The following is a 24,287-nucleotide window of genomic DNA, read 5'->3' as shown; positions in this document are numbered from 1 at the left end:
ACCCCTTGAAGGATTTTCAAATTCATTGATGTCGTCATTCATGGACTATAAAATATACTTATACCGGTAATTTAATGTCAATGCTACCACCCAATACCATCAACCCTTCCACTATCCATAACAGCGGCGGGGGATATAGCTGTTTTTTCAGACTACCTTGTTATGACTGAGAGTAAGAAATAATTTACATGTCTTTTAGCTCACCTGAGCCAGAGGCTCATGGTGAGCTTTTGTGACCACTCAATGTCCGTTGTTTGTTGTGTGTCTGTCAACATTTTCTAAAAAAATCTTCATCTTGAAAACCACTGGGCAGAATTACACCAGACTTCACAGGAATGATCCTTGGGTGGCCCCCTTTCAAAAATTTTAAAAGAATTGAATTCCATGCAGAACTCTGGTTGCCATGGCAGCCGAAAGGAAAAACTTTAAAAATCATCTTGTCCAAAACCTAAAGGCATAGAGCCTTGATATTTGGCTTGTGACATCATCTAATGGTCCTCTGTGAAGTTTGTTCAAATTGTGCCCCTGGGGTGAAAAGAGGCCCTGCCCTGAGGGTCTCAAGTTTTACATAGACTTATATAGGAAAAACTTTAAAAATCTTCTTGTTTGAAACTGCAAGGCATAGGATTTTGATATTTGGTATGTTGCCTTGCCTAGTGTTCCTCTACCAAAATAATTCAAATTATGCTCCTGGGTTGAAAACAGGCCCTGCCCTGGGGGTCCCAAGTTTAACATAGACTTACATAGGAATAAAAATTTAAAAATCTTCTTGTCTGAAAGTTCAAGGTCTAGGCCTTTGATATTTGGTATGTAGCATTGCCTAGTGGACCTCTAACACGATTGTTCAAATTATGCCCCTGGGGTGAAAAGAGCCGCCCCCGCCTCCCTTCTTGGGGTCACTTGTTATATGACTTATATAGGAAAAATTATTTTGAAAATTATCAGATCGTTTTTCCTAGACTTTTTAAGTATAATTCCTTACTGTGACCTTGACCTACTGACCTACTTTCTTGTCTTTTAAGATACAGCCTTGAAATTTAGATGACCTCTGCAGTTTTGCACATCAATCTTAAAACTGACTTTCAGTGACCATGAATGTGACTTCTTAATATTTTAGCATCAGTTTGCAATTTGAAACATGTAGTTCATATTACTCAGGGTGAGCGATTCAGGGTCATCATGACCCTCTTGTTTTTTTGTTTACAGTCTTCCAGCAGTTCAGGGCATCCTGGTGTGGTCAGTCTGCTTCACAAGAAACATGGGTAAACAAGATTTTGGTTTTACTTGCGAAGAAGTTCTTTCAACCAAAGAACCAGTATCAGGATTGTGAGGAGTTTGTGTCTGAACTAGGCATGAGATTTATAAAAGAACAGTGAGGAGTCTGGGTCTGAACTAGGCATGAGATTTATAAAAGAACAGTGAGGAGTTTGTGGTCTGAACTAGGCATGAGATTTATAAAAGAACAGTGTGGAGTTTGTGGTCTGAACTAGGCATGAGATTTATAAAAGAACAGTGAGGAGTTGGTCTGACTAGGCATGGATTTATAAAGACAGTGAGGATCTGGTCTGAACTAGGCATGAGATTTATAAAAGAACAGTGAGGAGTTTGTGGTCTGAACTAGGCATGAGATTTATAAAAGAACAGTGAGGAGTCTGGGTCTGAACTAGGCATGAGATTTATAAAAGAACAGTGAGGAGTTTGTGGTCTGAACTAGGCATGAGATTTATAAAAGAACAGTGTGGAGTTTGTGGTCTGAACTAGGCATGAGATTTATAAAAGAACAGTGAGGAGTTTGTGGTCTGAACTAGGCATGAGATTTATAAAAGAACAGTGAGGAGTTTGTGGTCTGAACTAGGCATGAGATTTATAAAAGAACAGTGTGGAGTTTGTGGTCTGAACTAGGCATGAGATTTATAAAAGAACAGTGAGGAGTTTGTGGTCTGAACTAGGCATGAGATTTATAAAAGAACAGTGAGGAGTTTGTGGTCTGAACTAGGCATGAGATTTATAAAAGAACAGTGAGGAGTTTGTGGTCTGAACTAGGCATGGGATTTATAAAAGGTCAGCAATATAGCTAACATTTTCTTGCTGACCAACCAGAAGATTTGTATGTTTTCACCAATGCAGCTGTAAATGACATCATAATAAATTACATGTATGTACATTTTTATAGTAGATGCATGTATTACTTTTATAGCCTCCCTTTGAAGAAGAGTAGAATCTAGATTGCATTGCTTATGTCTGTCGGTCTGTTGGTTGTTAGACGCTTCAGTTTCTGAGTGATAACTAGAAAATGTCTGCGGCATGCAAATTTTATAAGATGGTTGCCTGGGGTCAGTAGGTGTCCCCTTATATTTTTTTGTGGGGTGGGGAGTAGATCAAAGGTCAAGGACACAGTCATCTTGGGACTGAAAACGTTTTTCAGTTAGTACCTTGAGAATATTAAGGCCAAATGGGTTAAACTTGACAGGGTGACTTGTGAGTGGATCAACACTGCATGAACCTTATTGTTTTTTGAGTCAGTAGATCAAAAGTAAAGACTACAGATCTCTAAGCTGAAAATAGTCATCGATAAATACCTGGAAAATACTTGGGCCTGAAGTGGTCAGACGTCATAGGATGATTGCCTGTGGTCAGTAGATGAAACATATTGCTTTTAGAGTCTATACATCAAAGGTCACAGTGACCTTGAGACCAAAAACAGTTTCCATTAAATAACTTAAAGACTGCTTGGTCATGATACAGTGGTCAAACTTACAAAGGATGATTGTGTGTGATCACTAGGTGGCCCTTATAGCTATTGAGATTAGTAGGTCTAAGGGCAAGGTCACCGTGACTTGGAAACTAAAATGGTTTCTGCGAACTTTCTAGGAAAGGCTTTAGCCAACAATAGTCATTCCTAATTGAATAATTGCCAGAGGTCAGAGATGACTCCTGCTGTTTTGGAAGTCAGTAGGTCAAAAATCCAAGGCCACAGTGACGTTAAGACTCTGTGACCCCTAGTTGTTTTTGGGATCAATTGGTCAAAAGTCAAGTTCACAGAGACCTTTACACCTGAAATAATTTAGATCGATTGTTGGGCCTCAGAATTCTTAGCATGTCTATGATAAATGGCTGACTCCTTTTGTTCATGGGATCAATAAGTGAAAGTTCTATGTCACATCATACTGAAATACTAGTATTGCACACCTGAAACCTTTTACAGGCCATCATTGGGAGCATATCCGTATTTTACAAACAACTCTTGTAATTTTTCCATTTAAATGGGATAAAAATCACTCACTAAATGGCAGTGGTGGTTTTTTCCATTTATTAAAAAATAAAAAAAAGGTATTACACATTGTAATGTTATCTTTGTTAGTAATTTTAGTTGGAGGAGCTGGGGTATGAAGTCACATTTTCTGCTAGTCTTGTAGTTGGACAATTTCACCACTCGACCTGACAGTGACTGTTTCCTCTCTTTGAGTCTTTATATCAGTGCCAAAGGTTATAAATGAAACTGAGTTTGAACGTGAGTCACAAAGCCTGATAAAATAATCCAGTGGCAAAGTTGAATACCTGGTATGTTTCCTAAATGCAGTTTCACAGCATTGAAACCTGGACTTAAGAGATTGATATGACATGGGAACTTGAGATTTTGTAATTCAAGAAAAAGGTTTATCCTTTGTGTCTTGTAGTATCTTGAAATATTATACATTGTAGCTGTGTTTTGTATTTGTAGGAAGGAAAGTAGCATTATGGGGTACAGAAAGAAACAGCCAAGCAGTCACAGAGGAAGAAAACATCCTGGAGCAGTTGGCAGAGATCCCTACTATCATAAGTGGAAATATCTGAAGAAATATGTTAAAAATATGATATTTGTAAGTATATATTTATACAAGGAACATGCATTACAGTAACAAAACAATATATAGTAGTGAGGACCTGTTAGAGGGTCATTGCAAAAACTCATTTGTTGACAATTTCCATACCACTGCACCAGTTCTGAACAACTTTAAAATGTTTTAGATATATAGTATATGTCAGTAATACAATCTTACATGCCTGGAAATATGTCTTCAGCATTTAAGGTACATGTGTAGTTCTGAACAGTCAGATCAAAAGTTTTTCTACAATGTCAAACTCTGTCAAATTCTACAGAGTCGCACTTGAGAGGTTACATTTTCCATTTGAATTTCACGAAAATTGATAGAATGAAGTCTAGGATTAGTTCAAAACTGGGCAAATATAATACTAGGTCAAATCATAGAATAACCTTGGACTTTTCAGTTCACCTGAGTAATGTCAATTTTAAATATTAATGCAGATGAATGCAGCTATCTGTGATGAAGTGGTTAGACAGGAAGAGAAAGTTGCTAGAGCTCGAGAAGAAAGGAGGTACTGTATCCATCCTGTAGTCTTCATCATTTTCTGCTAGAACCCATTAAAAAGTGTATGATACTGAAATTACAGGGGTTCTGCAAGCTCACACTAATTTATGTCCCAAAAATAGGTTCTTCTCGAAGACATACAGGGTGTATTTAAGGGAAAAAGGGGCTCAAAGGGAGTAAATTATATACACATCTGAAATAAAGTTAAAACAGAATATTTTATTCAGTACATATGTCCTTTAGCAAACAATATAATTGGATATGGCATATTTGTATCAACAGCTAAGGCTCCTGGTCTACCTCCAGTCAGGAATACTCTATATTGTCAGAAGTTTCTCATCTATAAGTCGTTCCGAATATTCTAAGTAGTAAAGAAAGGCTTGACAAAAATAGTGTCACATCTATCTGGTCAGGAGTGTTTTATTTTGAAATTTATGAGAGTTTAATGACTTGGAAATAATTGCTAGCAGCCAGACTCTGCCAATCATGGTGGAGACATATGTTGCCTCGACAATGCCTAGTCTGGTATGGTTGTAATGAGTCATCGCCCAGTAGATGACATCATCACCAAGCCCAGCTATTTCGGCTTATTATGCCTAGCTTGGCAGATTTGTCATGAAGTCATCATCCAGAAGGCTTGGCTGTATTAGCATATGGTGCCTAGTTTGATATGGTTGCCACAGAGTTACCCAGTTAATGGCATCATTGCCAAGTCTGGCTATATTGGCTGTGGTGGCATACGATGCCTAGGTAGGCATGGTCATTGTGGCAGAGTTGCCATCTAGTAAAAGACGTCTTTGCCAAGCTCAAATTTTGGAACTGCAGCCCTCACCAGAAATGACATTGATTATAGACAACAGACGGTATAATTTATGGTATTTCAATGTTACTAGCATGGAATGTTTACTCTAGACATTTTAAGCCAGTATATACATGTGGAAAAGCTAATACTTGATGCGTACCAGTATCAGCTTCAAGACTTCTTTATTATTGAGTTATGTATGAGAATTTATAGTTTACTGGATACTTCGTATATCTGCACTTGAAATGATAATGGCTTGGTCATTACAGTATCCCCACACAACCTATATCCGACCACAACCTGTTTTCGACCGCTTAAGACTGTGTATGATGAAAATCTTTACAAGCCAAATTAATCAGTTGTGATTATTTCACTGTTTACAGCAGAGACAGAAGATGTTAGGAATATATTCTCCTTCAGTTTTGATACTTGGAAGTTTATATAAATTCCTTTTATGTAGCAGTACCATATTTTCATGTGGTTTTTCTTATTACTAAAAAGCCTGCATGTTTCCTTGGCTACTACCTATTCTAATGTAAACCAATATCAGTATTTATGTATCCTTTGCACTAAAATGTTTATTCCATAACACATGTTTACTGCCAGAATTGTGAAGCACACTATTACTAAATTATTTTGACAATGCAATCATGATGCCTGTCCTTGCAACAGTTTTCTTCATTTTCTATGTATTTTAAAATATTTGGAGTGTCAAAAACTTAGCAATAATGTAAAACATTGTCATCTGTGACAGCTATCAATGTAGCAGACACCTAGGTTCTCTTGACCTATTGTGCCCATGATGTAGTTTGTTCCTTTGATAATCCACTAACTATTGCCTGCCATTTACTTTACCGTACCCCCTGTAATCTAGCTGCCAATTCAGGCAGGCGTGCCTTCAGTATATTGATCTGCCATGTTGGTTATGATGTTTGTTACCAGACTTGATTTGTGAGCGTTTCCATGTTCTATGTTTGCCATGGTGAAATGAAACTACAGTAAAAGTTTAGTGCTGTTTCTTTTTGTTGGAGCGAAAATACCACACATGGTTGGATTTAGGTTGTACATTTTCAGCATGACTTCCTGCTGACGACTTTCAAAATTATACTGGTTGGCGACCCAGAATTTCGGACGACCCAGAAAATCGAACAGTCGCGTAAACGCTTATTTTGGCGTAATTTTTAATAATTTCTTGACAAGTATTCAGACGTTTGCATTATGTGCAACATCATCCGCAATAATTGCAAATTAGTACGTTTAACTTTCAAAAATGGAATATTTACATTTGTTCACAAAATGTTGTGACAGCTCTCGCTGGGGGAAGCTGCATATGCTTTCAGTGCGCATGCGCATACATGTTTTGAGGCCCCAACAATATTCAAGGGGAATTCATCTACAATCTGCTAAATGCCGACGGAATATTGCGTGTTATAAAACATGTATCAATGTTTTCCCATTAACACCACGAGTTAAATGTGTTTAAACCAAATTGTTTTACCTAATATTTTGTGTCGTATGTATGCCAGCTGGATTTTTTAACTCTCCACAGCATCAAACATTTACAGTTGAATGTAAACAAGGTAAACAATACTAAAAATGTCTTTTTATCATTAAAACTGACGTATACGTGATTCTGCCAAACAGAAGTGATGATAATTAGTATTTTCCTACTGTCCGATTTCTGGGTCCTGCAACACGCTGAAAACGTTAAATTTACGTACCCTCTTTCGGGCCTCAGTGACGTGTTCAGTTTATTTTTATATACAAACAAATTTGTGTTTAGCGACACCGAAGAACTGAACTTGGTTCAAGTATCATTTCATGAATCTTAAATTAAAATATGACAGATGAAAAGGTTTGAAAATTGTCCGAATCTGGGTCGGCAACCAGTAGAACCTGCCAGGGATTCTGTAACAAACTTAAAACTTAAATGGTTTGCTTTTAAAGCATTTAATATGTTGATAGAAAGTGTGGGGCAATAAACCAAAGAGTTGCACTTGCATTTTAGCAAAACTGGACAGAAACCTTTTTAAGTGGTAGGAAACTGGGATACATATAAATGATCTTTATATATTGACTGCAGTGAGCTGTAGTTCATTCTGATTAAAATCTTCATCTTCTCAGACACATGTAGCGTTATTGAGGAGATAATTTTAATAAGATTGGCTGTAGTTACTCCGGGACCTGTAAAAACCCTCCCAGTTATAATCAGTAAAGGATTGTTGGGAGTAACCCCATAGAAGTAAAAGTAAGTAAATAATCTTTGAAAATTATTTTATTGTTAGGTTATTTAGGGACTGCTAACCTGCATTGCTTGAAATATTTCTGAAAAAGAGTGAAACACATTTAGTATGAAATTTTTACTACATCTAAGGGACTAACATTCATGGATTTCATAGTTGAATCAGTCTATGAAAATTGAATCCCTATTGTAAAATTCTCATTAATTTTATGTTCAGATATTGAAATACATGAATTAATATCCCCTCAAAGTAGACATTTTGATTCAAACCATGGAATTTTGTGCCCAAAAAATGAAAAGATTTCCTGTAGTAAAATGAAGGTTTTAAAGATTATTCCTCACAATCTTAATAGGTTTCTTCTACGAAAATTTCTTCACTACCAGACAGCAACTGAAACCCAGTCATTAACTGGAAAGATCTCTGCCACCTCCATTTTGAAGAGTCCTGGAGGTGAAGAGTTACTAGCAGGGGGAGGTAAATCAAAGGCAAAGAAGAAAAGTACTGCACAAACTGGGGATAAAGCCAAGCAAACACGTGACATGTTAGAATGTAAATATTTTTATAGATATTGTCTATAAACCAATTTTTAATGAGATATTTAGATATAGACATTGATCAGTGGTTTATATAGGAATTTAATATGACTTAATGACTTAAAGATCGTATATATTCAGTGAAACAAAAAAAGAGTTAAGACATCAAATAAACCTACCAAACCTTGCCTTGTGGATCAGAAAATGCCGACCAAGGTTGAGACTTTATCCAGAAACAAGGTTTTACCAAGATGGATTTTCATATTACTTTAAGTGAACTGAAAGATTAGATTTGTTTTCTCATTGTTTCAAATGTTCTTCTTTTCATATTATTATATCTATGACTAGATATATATTATACAAGGCTGTTACAGTGACATATAACTATAATTATAGTGCCTACGGTAACAGTGACACCATCAAGTGTACACTCTATTTTTCTAAAATAGAGCTGTCTGAAACTGCGACTGCATGAAAGATTGAATAAACTTAGGCACAAATAAGGCATAAATAATGTAGTTAGACTACAAAGATATAGAACAATAAACTTTTCTGTGACTGGTGCCAGACAAGCTATGTGAAATAAAATTTTCTCACTCCAGTATTGTATATGAAATACTGTATCTCGTAGAAGGCAGTGTGTTTGAAATCATATGCCATTTTTTTACTGATTCATAAGGGGAAGTTGTCGGTTACTTTTGGATAAAAAATTATTACTGGTAAAGAATACAGGAATGGAAACAGGATAACTAATTGCTGTTACATACTGTGCTCTCTCAGTGACAGTTTGAACAAAGCATATTTTTTCTATGCATGAAAGTTTTAAGTAGTCATTTAGGCATGAAGTTCAGTTGAAAAAAAATGCACATACATGTACTACTGCACATGTCGTTATGTTCAATCTCTGAAGAGAATGCCTTGTCCTGTGTGAATTTCATGAGAGATCAATGGTTGTGCCACTGCATCTTTGGTGTGTCTAATTCAGTCAAAAGCTGGTAAGTTACCAAAAAACCAGAACTGTGTTGGTGTGACATAAATTGCAATAAAGTATTAAATCCTACATTCTAAAGAAATGCTGGCTGATTTCACTTGAATTTTGAACATCACAACTGTTATATTTTTTCTGTTGCAGCACTTGGAGTGAAAAGTAAGCCAAAAAAGAGTAAAATTGCTGGAGGAAAGCATATTGTTCCTCCTATACCTTTAGATAATGCAGGCAGGCCTATGTTTCCCTTAGTGTTGGGAGATCTCACATTGTACAGTATAGGTGAGGTAAGCTATATTTGTGGGAGACTACTAGTAATCTTCATGGATTTCGTGGTTATGTCTATCCATTTAATTGCTGTTCATCACAACTAAATAAAACTTAAAACACTTCTTTGCCATGGTTATTCCATCTGAATGATGTAGGTTCCATAACTTGTGCTATCTTTTTTTTTGCGATTATGCCTGCATATGTACTAAGTCATTTTTGTATACAGATTGGATTTCAATCTTCTGTTTCTATTGTCTTTCTTGAGTATATTCTGTTATTCACTACTGTTATAGGTACATCTGACATTTTCCATTGTGCATAGCATCTTTCCCTAGCTTTCAGTGACTGAGAACCCAGAGTATCACAGTTAGAAAGAGTTCTGGACAATGTGATTAATATTCTATCTAAATCATAGAACACTGTTAAATGTTAGACATGTCTAGTTGTTACTTACTTCTCCCTTTTTATAGTTGTGGGATAAATAACGAGTAAAACTAGAAATAAACTCCAGTCAGTGGCAGTGACTTCTGCAATTTCATAGACAGATGCTCCTTTGGCTATAATTTGCATTAAACAGTTGAAAAATTCATGAATATTTTTTGTTTTAGGAAGATAAGATTTTGACATAAAAAGCAAAAAATATAACAGTAAGGTGTGGTATTTTTGTCTTGTTTGATTGATAGAACTTGTTTTCAGCTAGTTACATACAAAAAGGAAAAAAGAATATGTGTGGTTTATAATTTTCTTTAGTTAAAAATGGTTGTTTTTCGTCAATTTTACATGCAAAATCAGAGGATGGTATGATGCACTTACATGAATTTCACAACAAAACATGTCCAAAAGCTACTGAGACATTGTCCTTGAGAGACCACTTGCATTAAGAGTTACCTTTTCAGACAGAAGTTGTAATAAAAGACTATTTTTGTTTTATCCCTTCCCTTGGGTAGTTTTAATCAAATATACCAATTTATGTCTTTCCAGATTGTACCAGATCGTCCTGGTTTCCACACATCCAACAGTATATTTCCTGTAGGGTACTGCAGTACTAGAGTGTATGCCAACATCCAGAACCCTGACAGACAATGCCTGTATACATGTAAAATAACTGACGGAGGAAATGGACCAATGGTTAGTTACACTTACTGAAAACCTTGTCTAGGAAAAACCTTACCTAAAATGATGTGCACTTGAGCCAAATCACTTTAATACTGGTCATGTTTTCAGGTAAATGTAGGGTTCACCCAGTAAGCTCAAATGGAAGTATGCAGATCTACAGGTCTTGGGGACATGAGTTTGATCCTCGGGCTAGGTTATATTCTCCATGATGACTGATTTAAGACATTGTGTTAAAAATTATTCTTCCTCGACCACTGATTCTTGCGGGAAAGTTGGCAGTTTCTTGTGGAGAACTGTTTAGTACTGGTAGAGAATTCGGGAAAACTGGTCAGGTATTGAAGTACCTTTGAAAAATGGTGCTAAACCCACAGCAAACATAAACTGTTTTTACATAATGTCAGGAAATATCCAAATTTATTTGACATCCCTGCCACAAGTGGTGGGGGATTATAGGAATGGTCTCCCTCTGTCCTTCCGTCTGTTCGTAACACTTAAAACTTGGGTCAATGATCACCTCATCAAGACGATGTGCAGACCCCATGAGTCAGCCATGTTGGCTCAAGGTCAAGGTCACAACTTTGTGTCCACTCTGTATGTGCTAAACCCCTTGAAGGATTCTCATCAAACTTGGGTCTAATGATCATCTCATCAAGGTGATGCTCAGAACTCATGAATCAGTCATGTTGGCTCAAGGTCAAGGTCACAACTCAGGGTTTGAGCCTTCCACTTTGTGTCGGCTCTGTATCTCCTAATTTCCTTGAAGTATTCATATGAAACCTTGGTCAAATGATCACCTATCCAAGATGATGAGCAGAACTCAAGAGTCAGCCATGCCGGCTCAAGGAGGTCAAGGTCAAAACTTAAGGTCAAAGGTTTTAGCTTTCCACTTTATGTCTGCTCTATATCTCCTAAACCCCATGAAGTAATTTTTATAAAACTTGGGCCAAATGCTCACTTCATCAAGACGATGTGCAGTACTTATGAGTCAGCCATGCAGGCTCAAGGTCAAGGTCACAACTTAGGGTCAAAGGTTTGAGCCTTCCATTTTGTGTCCACTCTGTATCGCCTAAACCCCTTGAAGGATTTTCATCAAATGATCACCTCATCAAGATGATGTGCAGAATTCATGAGTCAGCCATGTCAGATCAAGCTCAAGGTCACAGCTCAAGGTCAAACATTTACCCTTTCATTATCCATAACAGTGGCGGGGGATTTAGCTGTCTTTAAATGTTATCACAGAGGTCTGAAATTCTATTCATAGGGCAACAGAAGCCTATTTTAAAAAGAAAATACCCCCTCTATACAAAATTAAGACTTACAGATGGAATGTCAGACTCATGTGGTAAGTAAAAAGAATGATCTTACCGAGCTGTTTACCCACTACTCGTGGCAGCATTGATTACAGACTGTGTTAACACTCTGTTTCTCATCCCATGCTGTCCCATTGGTATGGAAAATTCTGTCCTACATACATGTAAAAGTCCTTCTATTCTTTATATTTTGACCGTTTACAGTCTGAGATTGTCCCAATTATATTGGCACAGTTTTTGAATGTCCCACATTATTCTACAGTTTGAGATTGTCTCAGTTATTTTGCTGTCTGAGATTGTCCCAATTATTTTACAGTTTGAAATTGTCCCACTTTATTTTGCAGTCTCAGATTATCGCAATTATTTTGCAGTCTGAGATTTTTTGTTCAAATTATTTTGCTGTTTTATATTGTCCCACATTATTTTGCAGTCTGAGATTGTCCCTATTATTTTACAGTTTGAAATTGTCCCACATTATTTTGCAGTCTTAGATTATCACGATTATTTTGCAGTCTGAGATTGTTTCAATTGTTTTGTTGTTTTAGATTGTCCCACATTAGTTTGCAGTCTGAGATTGTCAGTTATTTTACAGTCTGAGATTGTCCCAGTTGTTTTGCTGTTCGTGACAGTCCCAAAGTGGTTTGCATTCTGAGGTTGTGCCAATTATATTGGCACAGTTTTAGATTGTCCCACCTTGATTTGCAGTTTGAGATTTTCACTCATTGTTTTGTAGTTTGAGATTTTCACGCATTATTTTGCAGTTTGAGATTGTACCGGAGGATGACACAAAGACATTCAAGAGTCGATTTCTCTCAGAATGCCACAGTCAGCTGTTACGTGCATTAAATCAGTCAAGGTTGGTCATGTTATCTTTGCAGTTTTGTATATGAAATAATGTATTGGAAATAATATATCCCAAACATTGATTTTCTTGTTGAATAAAAACAGTACTTGGAGTTCAGATGCGAAAGAATTATATCATGAATGTGCAAGGCAAGTAATACAATAAAGCATGACATTGTCTAAGCAATAACAATTGATAAGATCATTTTTGAGATATATAGTTTTATTCTAACATGACATTAAAGGAATATACCATGCAGCTCTTCCCCCATGCAGAAACAATAAAACATGTTTAAATATTCACAAAAATATCATTTTTAGCTCGACTATTCGAAGAATAGTCTAGCTATTCTACTCACCCTGGCGTCGGCGTCGGCGTCACACCTTGGTTAAGTTTTTGCATGCAAGTACATACAGCCATCAATTAAAGGCATATAGCTTTGAAACTTATTTTTCCTTTTTCTAGGTCAATTACCAACCACTCTGGGTCAAGTCCCATAACTCTGACATGTATTTTGAGCAAATTATGCCTCCTTTTGGACTTAGAAAATTTTGGTTAAAGTTTTACATGCAAGTTACTATCTCCAAAACTAATGCAGATATTGATTTGAAACTTCACATGTGTCTTCGGGGTTATAAAACTAGTTGATAGCAGCAAGTCCCATAACTCTGACCTTCATTTTGGCCAAATTATGCCCCCTTTTGGACTTAGAAAATTCTGGTTAAAGTTTTGCGTTCAAGTACATACAGCTATTTCTAAAAGGCATATAGATTTGAAACTTATTTTTTCTTTTTCTACATCAATTACCAACCTCACTGGGTCAAGTCCCATAACTCTGACATGTTTTTTGAGCAAATTATGCCCCCTTTTAGACTTAGAAAATTTTGGTTAAAGTTTTACATGCAAGTTATTATCTCCAAACTAATGCAGATATTGATTTGAAACTTCACATGTGCCTTCGGGGTTATAAAACTAGTTGATAGCAGCAAGTCCCATAACTCTGACCTTCATTTTGGCCAAATTATGTCCCCTTTTGGACTTTGCAAATTCTGGTTAAAGTTTTGCGTACAAGTACATACAGCTATTACTAAAAGGCATATAGATTTGAAACTTATTTTTTCTTTTTCTAGATCAATTACCAACCTCACTGGGTCAAGACCCATATCTCTGACATGTATTTTGAGCAAATTATGCCCCCTTTTAGACTTAGAAAATTCTGGTTAAAGTTTTACATGTAAGTTTCTATCTCCAAAACTAATACAGATATTGAATTGAAACTTCACATGTGCCTTCGGGGTTATAAAACTAGTTGATAGCAGCAAGTCCCATAACTGATATGCATTTTGGTCAAATTATTCCCTCTTTTGAACTTAAAACTCTTTTGATATTTAACCTTTTTGGGTAATATTTTCCTGCTTCTGTAACAATATTTCGAATAGTCGAGCTTGGCTGTCTTACGGACAGCTCTTGTTGTCGTTGTGATCCCAGTGATGCACTTTGTAACTGCTAAATCAATGAGATGACGTTGACAACAGTTATTGATATCTTCATATAAGCTGTAACCTCACTGGAACCAGGGTATGATAGGACAATTATAGTAAATGTACATTTCATTGATATCAGTTATATTAAATCATATTCATTTGACAAAAAACAACATTACACCAAACAAATGCTGATAAGTTCATCTATAAAATTTCATTATGTAACTAATTTTGTACATTGATAACATGTATGCACAAATTACATAATTCACTGATTTGAATAGGACTTCTGTCCAGTTATATACACATCAAACCCCACACTTAGAATTTTCATCCACCATCATACCCATTCCTAAGATTGTTTACGAAAATACATGTTCAGTTTTTTTTTGTCATGATAAGGTAACAAAATGTTTGTGAGTAACTTCAGGGTAATGATTACTGATAACAGAATCATTTCGTATCCCATTGCACACACTGATAAAGATGCTTGAGCAGCTTTGATGGGGACAGTGACAGAAAATTGGCTTGTATTGAGTTAATTCTTTATTCATTTTCCGTGTGCCCTTATGACATTTAATACTTAAGACATATTTACTGTAACAGAAAACATTGATTTTATAAAATATTCTAACACAATCAGATTTGTTTTCCTATCAAACAAAGAAAGCTGAAACTTGTGTGTTTTTATACAACAATTCATTTTTCTGACATCACAGTTATTACATCATAGCGTCAAATGGCATAGCGGTGCGCTGGAAAAGAAAACAGAAAACGGGTAAATGTTTGATGGATGTACATAATAATCCTTGATAACATGTTAGAATTGAAATAATATATCTCAAATAGTGATTTGATCTTGAATAAAATCATTGTTTGTCATTCAGATGTATATTTACTATAATTCCTTCACAGCTAAACTCCAAACAATGATTTTATTCAATAACAAATCAGTGTTTGGGATAATCAATTCTTGAATAATGTCACACTTTCATTCTTCTTTGTTTAATAGGAAAACAAATTGATGCATGAAAGAATTATACTAGTATTTGCATTCACTGACAGCATAAGGAAAGCTTTAAGCTTATTGTAATGGTTTTGTATGTGGAGGTGTGGTTATGACCACAAGGGTCCTAAATCAGGAGCCCTGTTGAGCGGCTGACGCTTTATCCTCAGACAATAGCTCCTTTTTTTTAACAAAAAAAGACCTCTTTCCATAACTATCCTCTTTCATTATACTCCAATTACGTGAATTTGCATACATAGTATTCTTACACTGCAGCTAGTAAAAAAAAAATAATGGGAGACGTTTGACATTATAATGGTTCATCCCTCAATTTAGCACAACAGTCTGATCTTTCATAAAACAAATTCCAAAACACCAAAAGCTTTTTAAAATTGCTGAAATCTACGTTTTATATGTTAAAACAAAGGCAAGTATTCAGATCTTATTTCTCAGTTAAATGATCTATTCGAAATACAAATATCACTTGCATTGAGCTGTCATAAATGTGCAGGTTATATCGATACCTTGTTGAAAAAAAACTGTTAAGAAGTAATGTATTCATATTTATTATACAGATATGTAATATCTTCACACAGGGGTATGAAGCTGGTAGAATCAACAGGAAAGGGTCCAGACTTCTTCGGTCTATCTCACCCAGTTGTACAGAATTTGATACAGAGTTGTCCAGGGGCCAAGAAGTGCAATGGTTACAAGTGGGTGAAATTTGAAGTGAACAAAAATCTCACCATGGAGAGTATGCCAGTCATGTCTGAGGACCCAACAATCAGTCACATGGCTTTGAAGCTGAAAATAGCAGGCATGTATTTGAAATATGTACAAAAAAATCTTACATCTCTAACTTTGTGCCTGCTGAGAGTGCGAGTGTGTGTGGGGGGGGAGCATATTGATTAGCCATTTTTATCGCTCTTGAAAATAGAAAGATAAGAGTTTTAGTATTGTCCATCCTAAAGAGCCCAAAGCTTTGCTATTCTACACACCCTGGTGTTGGCGTCTGTGTCACACCTTGGTTAAAGTTTTGCATGCAAGTACATATGGCTATCATTGAAAGGCATATAGCTTTCAAACTTACTTTCTCTTTTTTCTAGGTCAATTACCAACCTCACTGGGTCAAGTCCCATAACTCTGACATGTATTTTGAGAAAATTATGCCCCCTTTTGGACTTAGAAAATCTTGGTTAAAGTTTCACATGCATGTTTCTATCTCCAAAACTAATGCAGATATTGAATGTCTTTGGGTTATAGAACTTGGTGATAGCATCAAGTCCCATAACTCTGACATGTATTTTGGGCAAATTATGCCCCCTTTTGGACTTAGAAAATCTAAGTTACTATCTCCAAAACTAATGCAGATATTGAAACTTCACATTGTGTCTTTGGGGTTATAAAGCTAGTTGATAGCATCAAGTCCCATAACTGACATGCATTTTAGCCAAATTGTGTCCCCTTTTGAACTTAAAACTTTTGGTTAAAGTTTTGCATGCAAGTTACCTCCAAAACTAATGCAGATACTGGATTGAAACTCTTTAGATATTTTAAAATTTAGGGTCATATTCCGGCTTCTGAGACAACAATTCGAATAGTCGAGCATCGGCTGTCTTATGGACAGCTCTTGTTAGTTATTTTGTTTGTGCTCTTGCAGACCCGATACTCTGCAATTTCTTTCTACATGTCTGCAATTTGTTTAAATGTCAGATACATGTATTTGTGACCAGAGTTACTGCAAGGGCTTTGGAAATACTTCATTTAAAACTGATTTTTAACTTTTCATATGCATTCATAATATGAAAATATAAAAAGTATCAGAAGAAAAAGAGAGAATAAGAAAAAAAAAAAATGGTTGGAAATCTCTAGTCATGACTACCTCCTAGCATGAAACTGTTGATTGCACCCCAAATCTCTAAAAAAACGTGTCAAACTTCCGACTCTCACCGTGGTTACTGGTCTATGATTAGCATGTGTCACTACTGTAGGTTCTGGGAGATACAGCCTTTGATGCTTGTAGCTATCCAACTTCAGTGTTTTAGTTACTTTTGCCTGGGACAAACTGTTTTTGATTGGATTCAGTGACTGACTCTTGTGCAGATAAAAATTTAATTTCTTCCGATGTGGTAATCTGCTGGTAATTATAATTAGAAAAATCATTTGTATTTACTTTATTTGTTAAAACTCTGTATAATGGACTGTTTCTTTTCAAAGATGATGAGTAACAAGATTCAATAGCAATGAAATGCATAAATCCCTTGCTTCTATGATTTCCAACAATGATAAAAAAGATAGATTGTTAAATCATAGATTTGTTAAATTTTACACCGTTTTGAGTGTAGTGCTGTATAGAAAAATACATTGGCAGTTTAGGCCAGGCCGGTATGTCTTAGAAAACATTGAAATTTGATCAGCTCTTTAGAAATATACCATCTGTTACACAAATTGCCCACTATTATTGTATGATTAATTAGGTAACTATTAAGTCTTCCTTAATGCAAGTAATTCATTCTTTTCCTCTGTCACATAACAAATGTAGAACTAGAAATAAATATGGTGGATGGGTAGCCCTGATTGAAGTGAAGTGATTTCATCTTTGATTGTGTAAAGCCCTGTTATGAATTGAATGCAAGTTTTGTTCTGTGCACCCACATCTTTTAGGGATTAGTCACATTCAATTAATATTTGGTGTGGGTGTTTGTATTTACCCATATCTACTTCTTTGCAAAGGTTTTTCAGCCTAAATGGATCTGAGCTGTTAATGTTTGTATAGTTAAGACTCTACACATTTACACTAGAGTTGTTTCCCTTGCATTAACTAATTGCAATTTTTGTTCCTCCAGTGCAATATCCACTTGATTTTATTTGAATGCTTTATGTACTAGCATATATCTTCTCACTTTCCCAGTTTGTACAACAGTTATAATAGTCCCTGAAATATGTAGGTGTATTCATTATGTCTCCTCCAGGAGACATATTGTTTTTGCCCTGTCCGTCCGTCCGTACGTCACACTTCATTTCCGAGCAATAACTGGAGACCCATTTGACCTAGAACCTTCAAACTTCATAGGGTTGTAGGGCTGCTGGAGTAGACGACCCCTATTGTTTTTTGGGTCACTCCGTCAAAGGTCAAGGTCACAGGGGCCTGAACATCGAAAACTATTTCCGATCAATAACTAGAGAACCACTTGACCCAGAATGTTGAAACTTCATAGGATGATTGGTCATGAAGAGTAGATGACCCCTATTGATTTTGGGGTCACTCCGTCAAAGGTCAAGGTCACAGGGGCCTGAATATTGAAAACCATTTCCGATCAATAACTAGAGAACCACTTGACCCAGGATGTTGAAACTTCATAGGATGATTGGTCATGAAGAGTAGATGACCCCTATTGATTTTGGGGTCACTCCGTCAAAGGTCAAGGTCACAGGGGCCTGAATATTGAAAACCATTTTTGATCAATAACTAGAGAACCACTTGACCCAGAATGTTGAAACTTCATAGGATGATTGGTCATGAAGAGTAGATGACCCCTATTGATTTTGGGGTCACTCCATCAAAGGTCAAGGTCACAGGGGCCTGAACATTGAAAACCATTTCCGATCAATAACTAGAGAACCACTTGACCCAGAATGTTGAAACTTCATAGGATGATTGTACATGCAAAGTAGATGACCCCTATCGATTTTGGGGTCACTCCATTAAAGGTCAAGGTCACAGGAGCCTGAACATTGAAAACCATTTCCGGTCAGTAACTTGAGAACCACTTGACCCAGAATGTTGAAACTTAATAGGATGATTGATCATGCAGAGTAGATGACCCCTATTGATTTTGGGGTCACTCTGTGAAAGGTCAAGGTCACAGGGGCCTGGACATTGAAAACCATTTCCGGTCAGTAACTTGAGAACCACTTGACCCAGAATGATGAAACTTCATAGGATGATTGGTCATGCAGAGTAGATGACCCCTAACGATTTTAGGGTCACTCTGTTAAAGGTCAAGGCCACAGGGGCCTGAACATGGAAAACCATTTCCAATCAATAACTTGAGAACCTCTCGACCCAGAATGTTGAAACTTCATAGGATGATTGTTCATGCAGAGTAAATGACCCCTATTGTTTTTGGGGTCACTCCGTTAAAGGTCAAGGTCACAGGGACCTGAACATTGATAACCAGTTCCGATCAATAACTTGAGAACCACTTGACCCAGAATGTTGAAACTTCATAGGATGATTGAACATGCAGAGTAGATGACCCCTATTGATTTTGGGGTCAGTCTGTTAAAGGTCAAGGTCACAGTGGCCTGTTCATGTAAAATCATTTTTTGGAAATAACTTGAGAACCACTTGACCTACAATGTTGAAACTTAATAGGATGATTGGACATGCAGAGTAGATGACCCCTATTTATTTTGAGGTCACTTCATCAAAGGTCAAAGTCACAGGAGCCTGAACAGTGACTTAAGAACCACTAGGCCAAGAGTGTTGAAATTTAGCGGGATGACTGGACATGCCAAGTAGATGATCCCTATTGCAGCCAACCATCAGTGTCTCTTTGACTTTCGCTCTTGACCCCTATTGACTTCTTGCCTATAGGACTTTGCATTGGGGGAGACATGCGCTTTTTTACAAAAGCATTTTCTAGTTATTCTTATTTTTATGTATCAAGTCAGTAGTGAGTTAAGTTTCTTAACTGGTTGGGACCAAACATACATTTTGCAGAGGATAATAATTTATTGAATTCACTCATTAGCATTGTTCCCAGAGTAATGAAAAGTGAAAACTGTAGAGATACATTGTATACAAAAATGAAAGTGAATTTTGAAGGAGCCTTGATTCCCCAAATTTAATTGGTGCAGAGTTACTGATAAAGCTATTTATACTTTGACCAATTACTTATATTCAAGGAAAGAGCTTATGAGTCACTGTACTTTCTGTTGTTGTATCTTTATATAAAGTTTTAACAATTTCTTAAAAGCTGTAGTAGATATTTATACCATAAGAGGTTAATATTAGACTGGACGTAAGTACACACCCAGTTTATTAATCATTTTTGTCTTGCCAACTATCAGCAGAAGCAAGACTAAGCGATCATAAATTCTGGTAAAGGCTGTGGCATCAACAATTGAGAATAACTCAAAAACTGTTACATATATTTCTTTTAAACCTTTAGGGATGATTTAGAATCTAATTTTACACTCCCATGGCTCCCTAGTGACCTTGAAGAAATTAGCATTTTTTAAAGATTTTTTTAATGCCTTTGAAAATTCACAAAAATGACAATGTCTCAAAAAACGTTACATATATTGCTTTAAAACCTTGTAGGATGGTTTGAAAACTCATTTTACACCCCATGATGAGTCCTGGCCCCCTAGTGGCCTTACCCTTGAAGAAATTCACAAAAATGACAATTTTTCAAGAAATTGTTACAGATTTAATTGGAAGATGGTTTTAAAACTCATTTTGCACCTTTTTCGTTAGTCAAAGCTCCTGTAGACGAAACACTTTCAGGCAGTGGACTTGTATCACATTTGTTGCTATATGACTTCTATGTCGAAGTCTATTTGTTTATTTATTTATTTGGGTTTTATGGTGCACCAACACAGTATAGGTTATATGGCGCCAAACAGGACTACAAATTTTGGTTCCACATCTCATTTACATCGAAATAAAAACATGAGGTATGGAATCAAAATTTGCATACCTGCTGCAATCAGAGAGTTACTGCAAAACCAAGTGTTAAGACCCTATTAGTCGCCTCTTACGATCATGCAAGGGTAAGGCAGTGGATCCAATTCTTTTCATACACAGATCGTCCCAGAACCACATGGGGTATGTCAAAATCCAGGTCCAGGTATGTTCTGCAAGGTACCAGAAATTGGCTTTTAGGAATGTTTAGCGCATAGTGCCAATATCACTTGAGTAAGTCCAGTGGTATTTGTAGAATTGTAATGTAACTTTATCACTAAAATTATAATAATAGTGTACCAGTGCATGTGGAATCACCCACATGTTGCAGCATAAACAATTTTCACATGCATTTTCTTTTATACCCACATTTTTCACAAGACAGACAAAATGTTTGATTTAATCTAATTTGAGGTACTTGATTTTTTCAGTGAAAAAGTGTGTAACATGTTTATATGTGTATATTTCAGGTGTTTTGGAACAGTCACCTTCGAATCTGAGAACTCTCCTCTCGGGGTCTGTAATTGATAGCAGTTTACTGAACACCTGAGATGTTCCCTCTCAGAACAATTACATGGATAGTCATTGCAGTGGTTAATCTACAAATGGACACCTGGTGTAAAACTGACAAAAAAAAAAACACAGAATGCTGTAGTTATATGGCTGCAAAAAAAACTACAGTGTACAACAGTGAACTTGTCAGAAATTATCAACAGACCATTTTATCCACCCAAACTTTGAAGAACAGAAATTAGTCTCAATGTTATACAAGAATGCTGGAGTCTGGAGTATACTTAAAACAATACTTCTGACAAATGTAGAGCATTGATGTATATGAAATGCAATATAAATACAGCCCTGTTTTGTTTTTTATATTTTCTCAAATTGCTAAGGGTGACAGTGTTTTCTTAATGCTTAGCCTTACATTTTGAGAAAAAAATTTCAAATAAAAGCAAATTATAGAAAGAAAGGGTTGTTACACATGAAAATTAAACAGTATATAAAACATGTATATTACTTTACAAAATGATTGTCAGTTTACTGATACAGTTATTACCCTAAGGGGTACTGAATGTTTAAAGACTCTTCAGTTTTCACTCAGTTTTATTAACGTTTCGGCCTTATGGCCTTTATCAAAATGATAAATACTGAGCAGTTCTCTACATCATGGCGTCTTGCAATATAACAACAACCTAAATACAAAACAGGAACTGACGTAATGATATTAAACGTCGTCAAGTCCGGCTAAAAATCTAAACACATTTACTGTCCATAGGGAATGTCTGTGTATAAAAGTACATCTAAACACATTTCCTGTCCATAGGGAATGTCTGTGTATAAAAGTACATATTTAACTAGAATTATTTTCAGTAAAAATTGCAGAAACGTTACGTCAGTTCCGGTTTTGTATTTAAATTGTTGTTATATTGTGAAACGCCATGATGTAGAGAATTTCTTGGTATTTATCATTTTGATAAAGACCATAAGGCTGAAACGTTAATAAAACTGAGTGAAAACTAAAGATAGTTTACTGATATATACATTGAACTCCGGAAAAGGACTGCATAAAGGGGCCACACTTTCATACAGTTCAACGCCTTTAAAATCTTGCAGTTACTGAACTGATCCTTACTTTTCATGAAGATCCATCTATCAAAAATCCCTATCTTTAACCAAATTAAGGGGGAAATCTCTGTTTTTAGCTCGACAATTTGAAGAATAGTATAGCTATTCTACTCACCCAGGCGTCAATGTCGAACTTTGGTTAAAGTTTTGCATATAAGTACATATGGCTATCATTTAAAGGCATATAGCTTTGAAACTTATTTCTTCTTTTTCTAGGTCAATTACCAACCTCACTAGGTCAAGTCCCATAACTCTGATATGTATTTTGGCCAAATTATGCTCCCTTTTGGACTTATAAAATCCTGGTTAAAGTTTTGCGTGCAAGCACAGACACATGTACAGCATATAGCTTTGAAACATTTTTTTCTTTTTTTAGGTCAATTACCAACCTCACTGGGTCAAGTCCCGTAACTTTGACATGTATTTTGGCCAAATTATGCCCCCTTTTTAGATTTAGAAAATCTTGGTTAAAGTTTTACATGCAAGTTACTATCGTCAAAACTAATGCAGATATCGAATTGAAACTTCACATGTGTCTTTGGGGTTATAAAACTAGGTGATAGCATCGAGTCCCATAACTATGACATGCATTTTGGCAAATAATGTCCCCTTTTGTACTAAGAAAATCTTGATTAACATTTTGCTTGCAAGTTATTATCTCCAAAACTGATGCAGATACTGGGTTGAATATAGATATTTTAACATTTAGAGTAATATTCCTGCTTCTGGGCAAACAATTCGAATAGTCGAGCATTGGCTGTCTTACGGACAGCTTTTATCAGATCAAGAGAAATAATACTACATGTGAGTGAAGGTCATGTCAGAGCTAACTGATAATTATTTAGAGTTTGGTGATTCTAGGTAAAATACTTTGAATTATTAACATTTTCAACTCGTATTCAGTAAATTTTAAGTGAATACCCCTATGAACAGTAATTAGTACTGCTCAATTTGAATGCTGGATTAGTCCATTTTAGAATTTCAGCAGGGTAAAGGTTAACTCATACAATTCTGCATACTTTTTCAGGGTTCGCACAGGCCTTGAAAAGTCCTTGAATTCGATGGTTGTCCTTGAAAATGACAAAAACCTGGAAAAGTACTTGAATTTTGAAAAAAACACTGCTTGAAAATCACCTTAGACACCTTAAAAACTTCCTGTCAACAACTTTGCTTTGCAAAAAGAAAAAGGTTCAAAATAAACCAGAGAAAATGAAAATTAATTCTTGAAAACGCTGGATCGGATCACTAATTGATTTCCCCGTATGCTATGATAGTGGTTTACGGCCGCATTTTATTGAGATTTACACAGAGTGGTATCGCTACTGTATCACTGTTTCTACATTTCCGTTTCCGTTTTAACTAACACGGTGAACAATAATTTGCATTTTTTAAATTTTTTTTTTTTGGTATTTGCAAGTGATTCCTGTGAATTAAAATGAGTAAGAAAAATAAATCTGTTTACTCAAATAAGTGGGAGACTAAGGACGAATATAAACAGTGGCTGAAGCCATTTAAAGCAGACAGAAAGAAGTGTATTTGTAGTAAATTGTACGTATGTGACAAAATTGTTGACGTATCATCAGTGGGAGTGAGTGTGCTTAAGAGCCATGTGAAAAGCGTCAAACATCAGCAAAATGATGAATCACATTTAAATTCAATCTTACAGTCCAGTTACGCCGTTTTAGTACCAAAACATGGTATTTCAAAAAGAAACTGAATCTGTTGTTGATGAAAATAACAATCACTCATTTGTAATACCAGCACCACCAGGTATGAAACAGAGCAATGATACCCCTTATATGACCTTACTTTTGTGCTAACAGTGTTGTGACAAGTGATGGTTGTTTTATTTTTGCATTACATGATGAACACAATAAAAGTTGTTCAGATTTGGTTGTGGTTTTGAAAAAAAATAGTCCTTGAAAAATTGTAAATAGTCCTTGAAAAGTACTTGATTTTGTCTCTGATGTTCTGTATGAACCGTGTTTTTGAGCTGCGAATCTCAA

General features: G+C 35.9%; 1 protein-coding gene across 1 annotated transcript in view; it reads left to right on the top strand.

Moving 5' to 3' along the window:
• LOC123546917 (transforming growth factor beta regulator 1-like) overlaps nt 1-24,170 on the top strand; it is a 30,498-nt gene extending 6,328 nt beyond the window's left edge. The window contains exons 3-11 of the mRNA XM_045333566.2: nt 1,207-1,262; nt 3,722-3,860; nt 4,307-4,377; nt 7,768-7,964; nt 9,081-9,220; nt 10,185-10,331; nt 12,391-12,485; nt 15,560-15,780; nt 21,126-24,170. Of these exons, the coding sequence (XP_045189501.1) occupies nt 1,207-1,262; nt 3,722-3,860; nt 4,307-4,377; nt 7,768-7,964; nt 9,081-9,220; nt 10,185-10,331; nt 12,391-12,485; nt 15,560-15,780; nt 21,126-21,205 (1,146 nt within the window). The 3' untranslated portion in view covers nt 21,206-24,170. The remainder of the gene's footprint in view (nt 1-1,206; nt 1,263-3,721; nt 3,861-4,306; nt 4,378-7,767; nt 7,965-9,080; nt 9,221-10,184; nt 10,332-12,390; nt 12,486-15,559; nt 15,781-21,125) is intronic.
• Nucleotides 24,171-24,287: the final 117 nt, after the last annotated feature.

This window comes from Mercenaria mercenaria, chromosome 9, assembly GCF_021730395.1.
Source record: "Mercenaria mercenaria strain notata chromosome 9, MADL_Memer_1, whole genome shotgun sequence".
Classification (NCBI taxonomy): domain Eukaryota; kingdom Metazoa; phylum Mollusca; class Bivalvia; order Venerida; family Veneridae; genus Mercenaria; species Mercenaria mercenaria.
The sequence above is the reverse complement of the archived record's forward strand: the minus strand, read 5'-3'. Positions and strand labels throughout refer to the sequence as shown.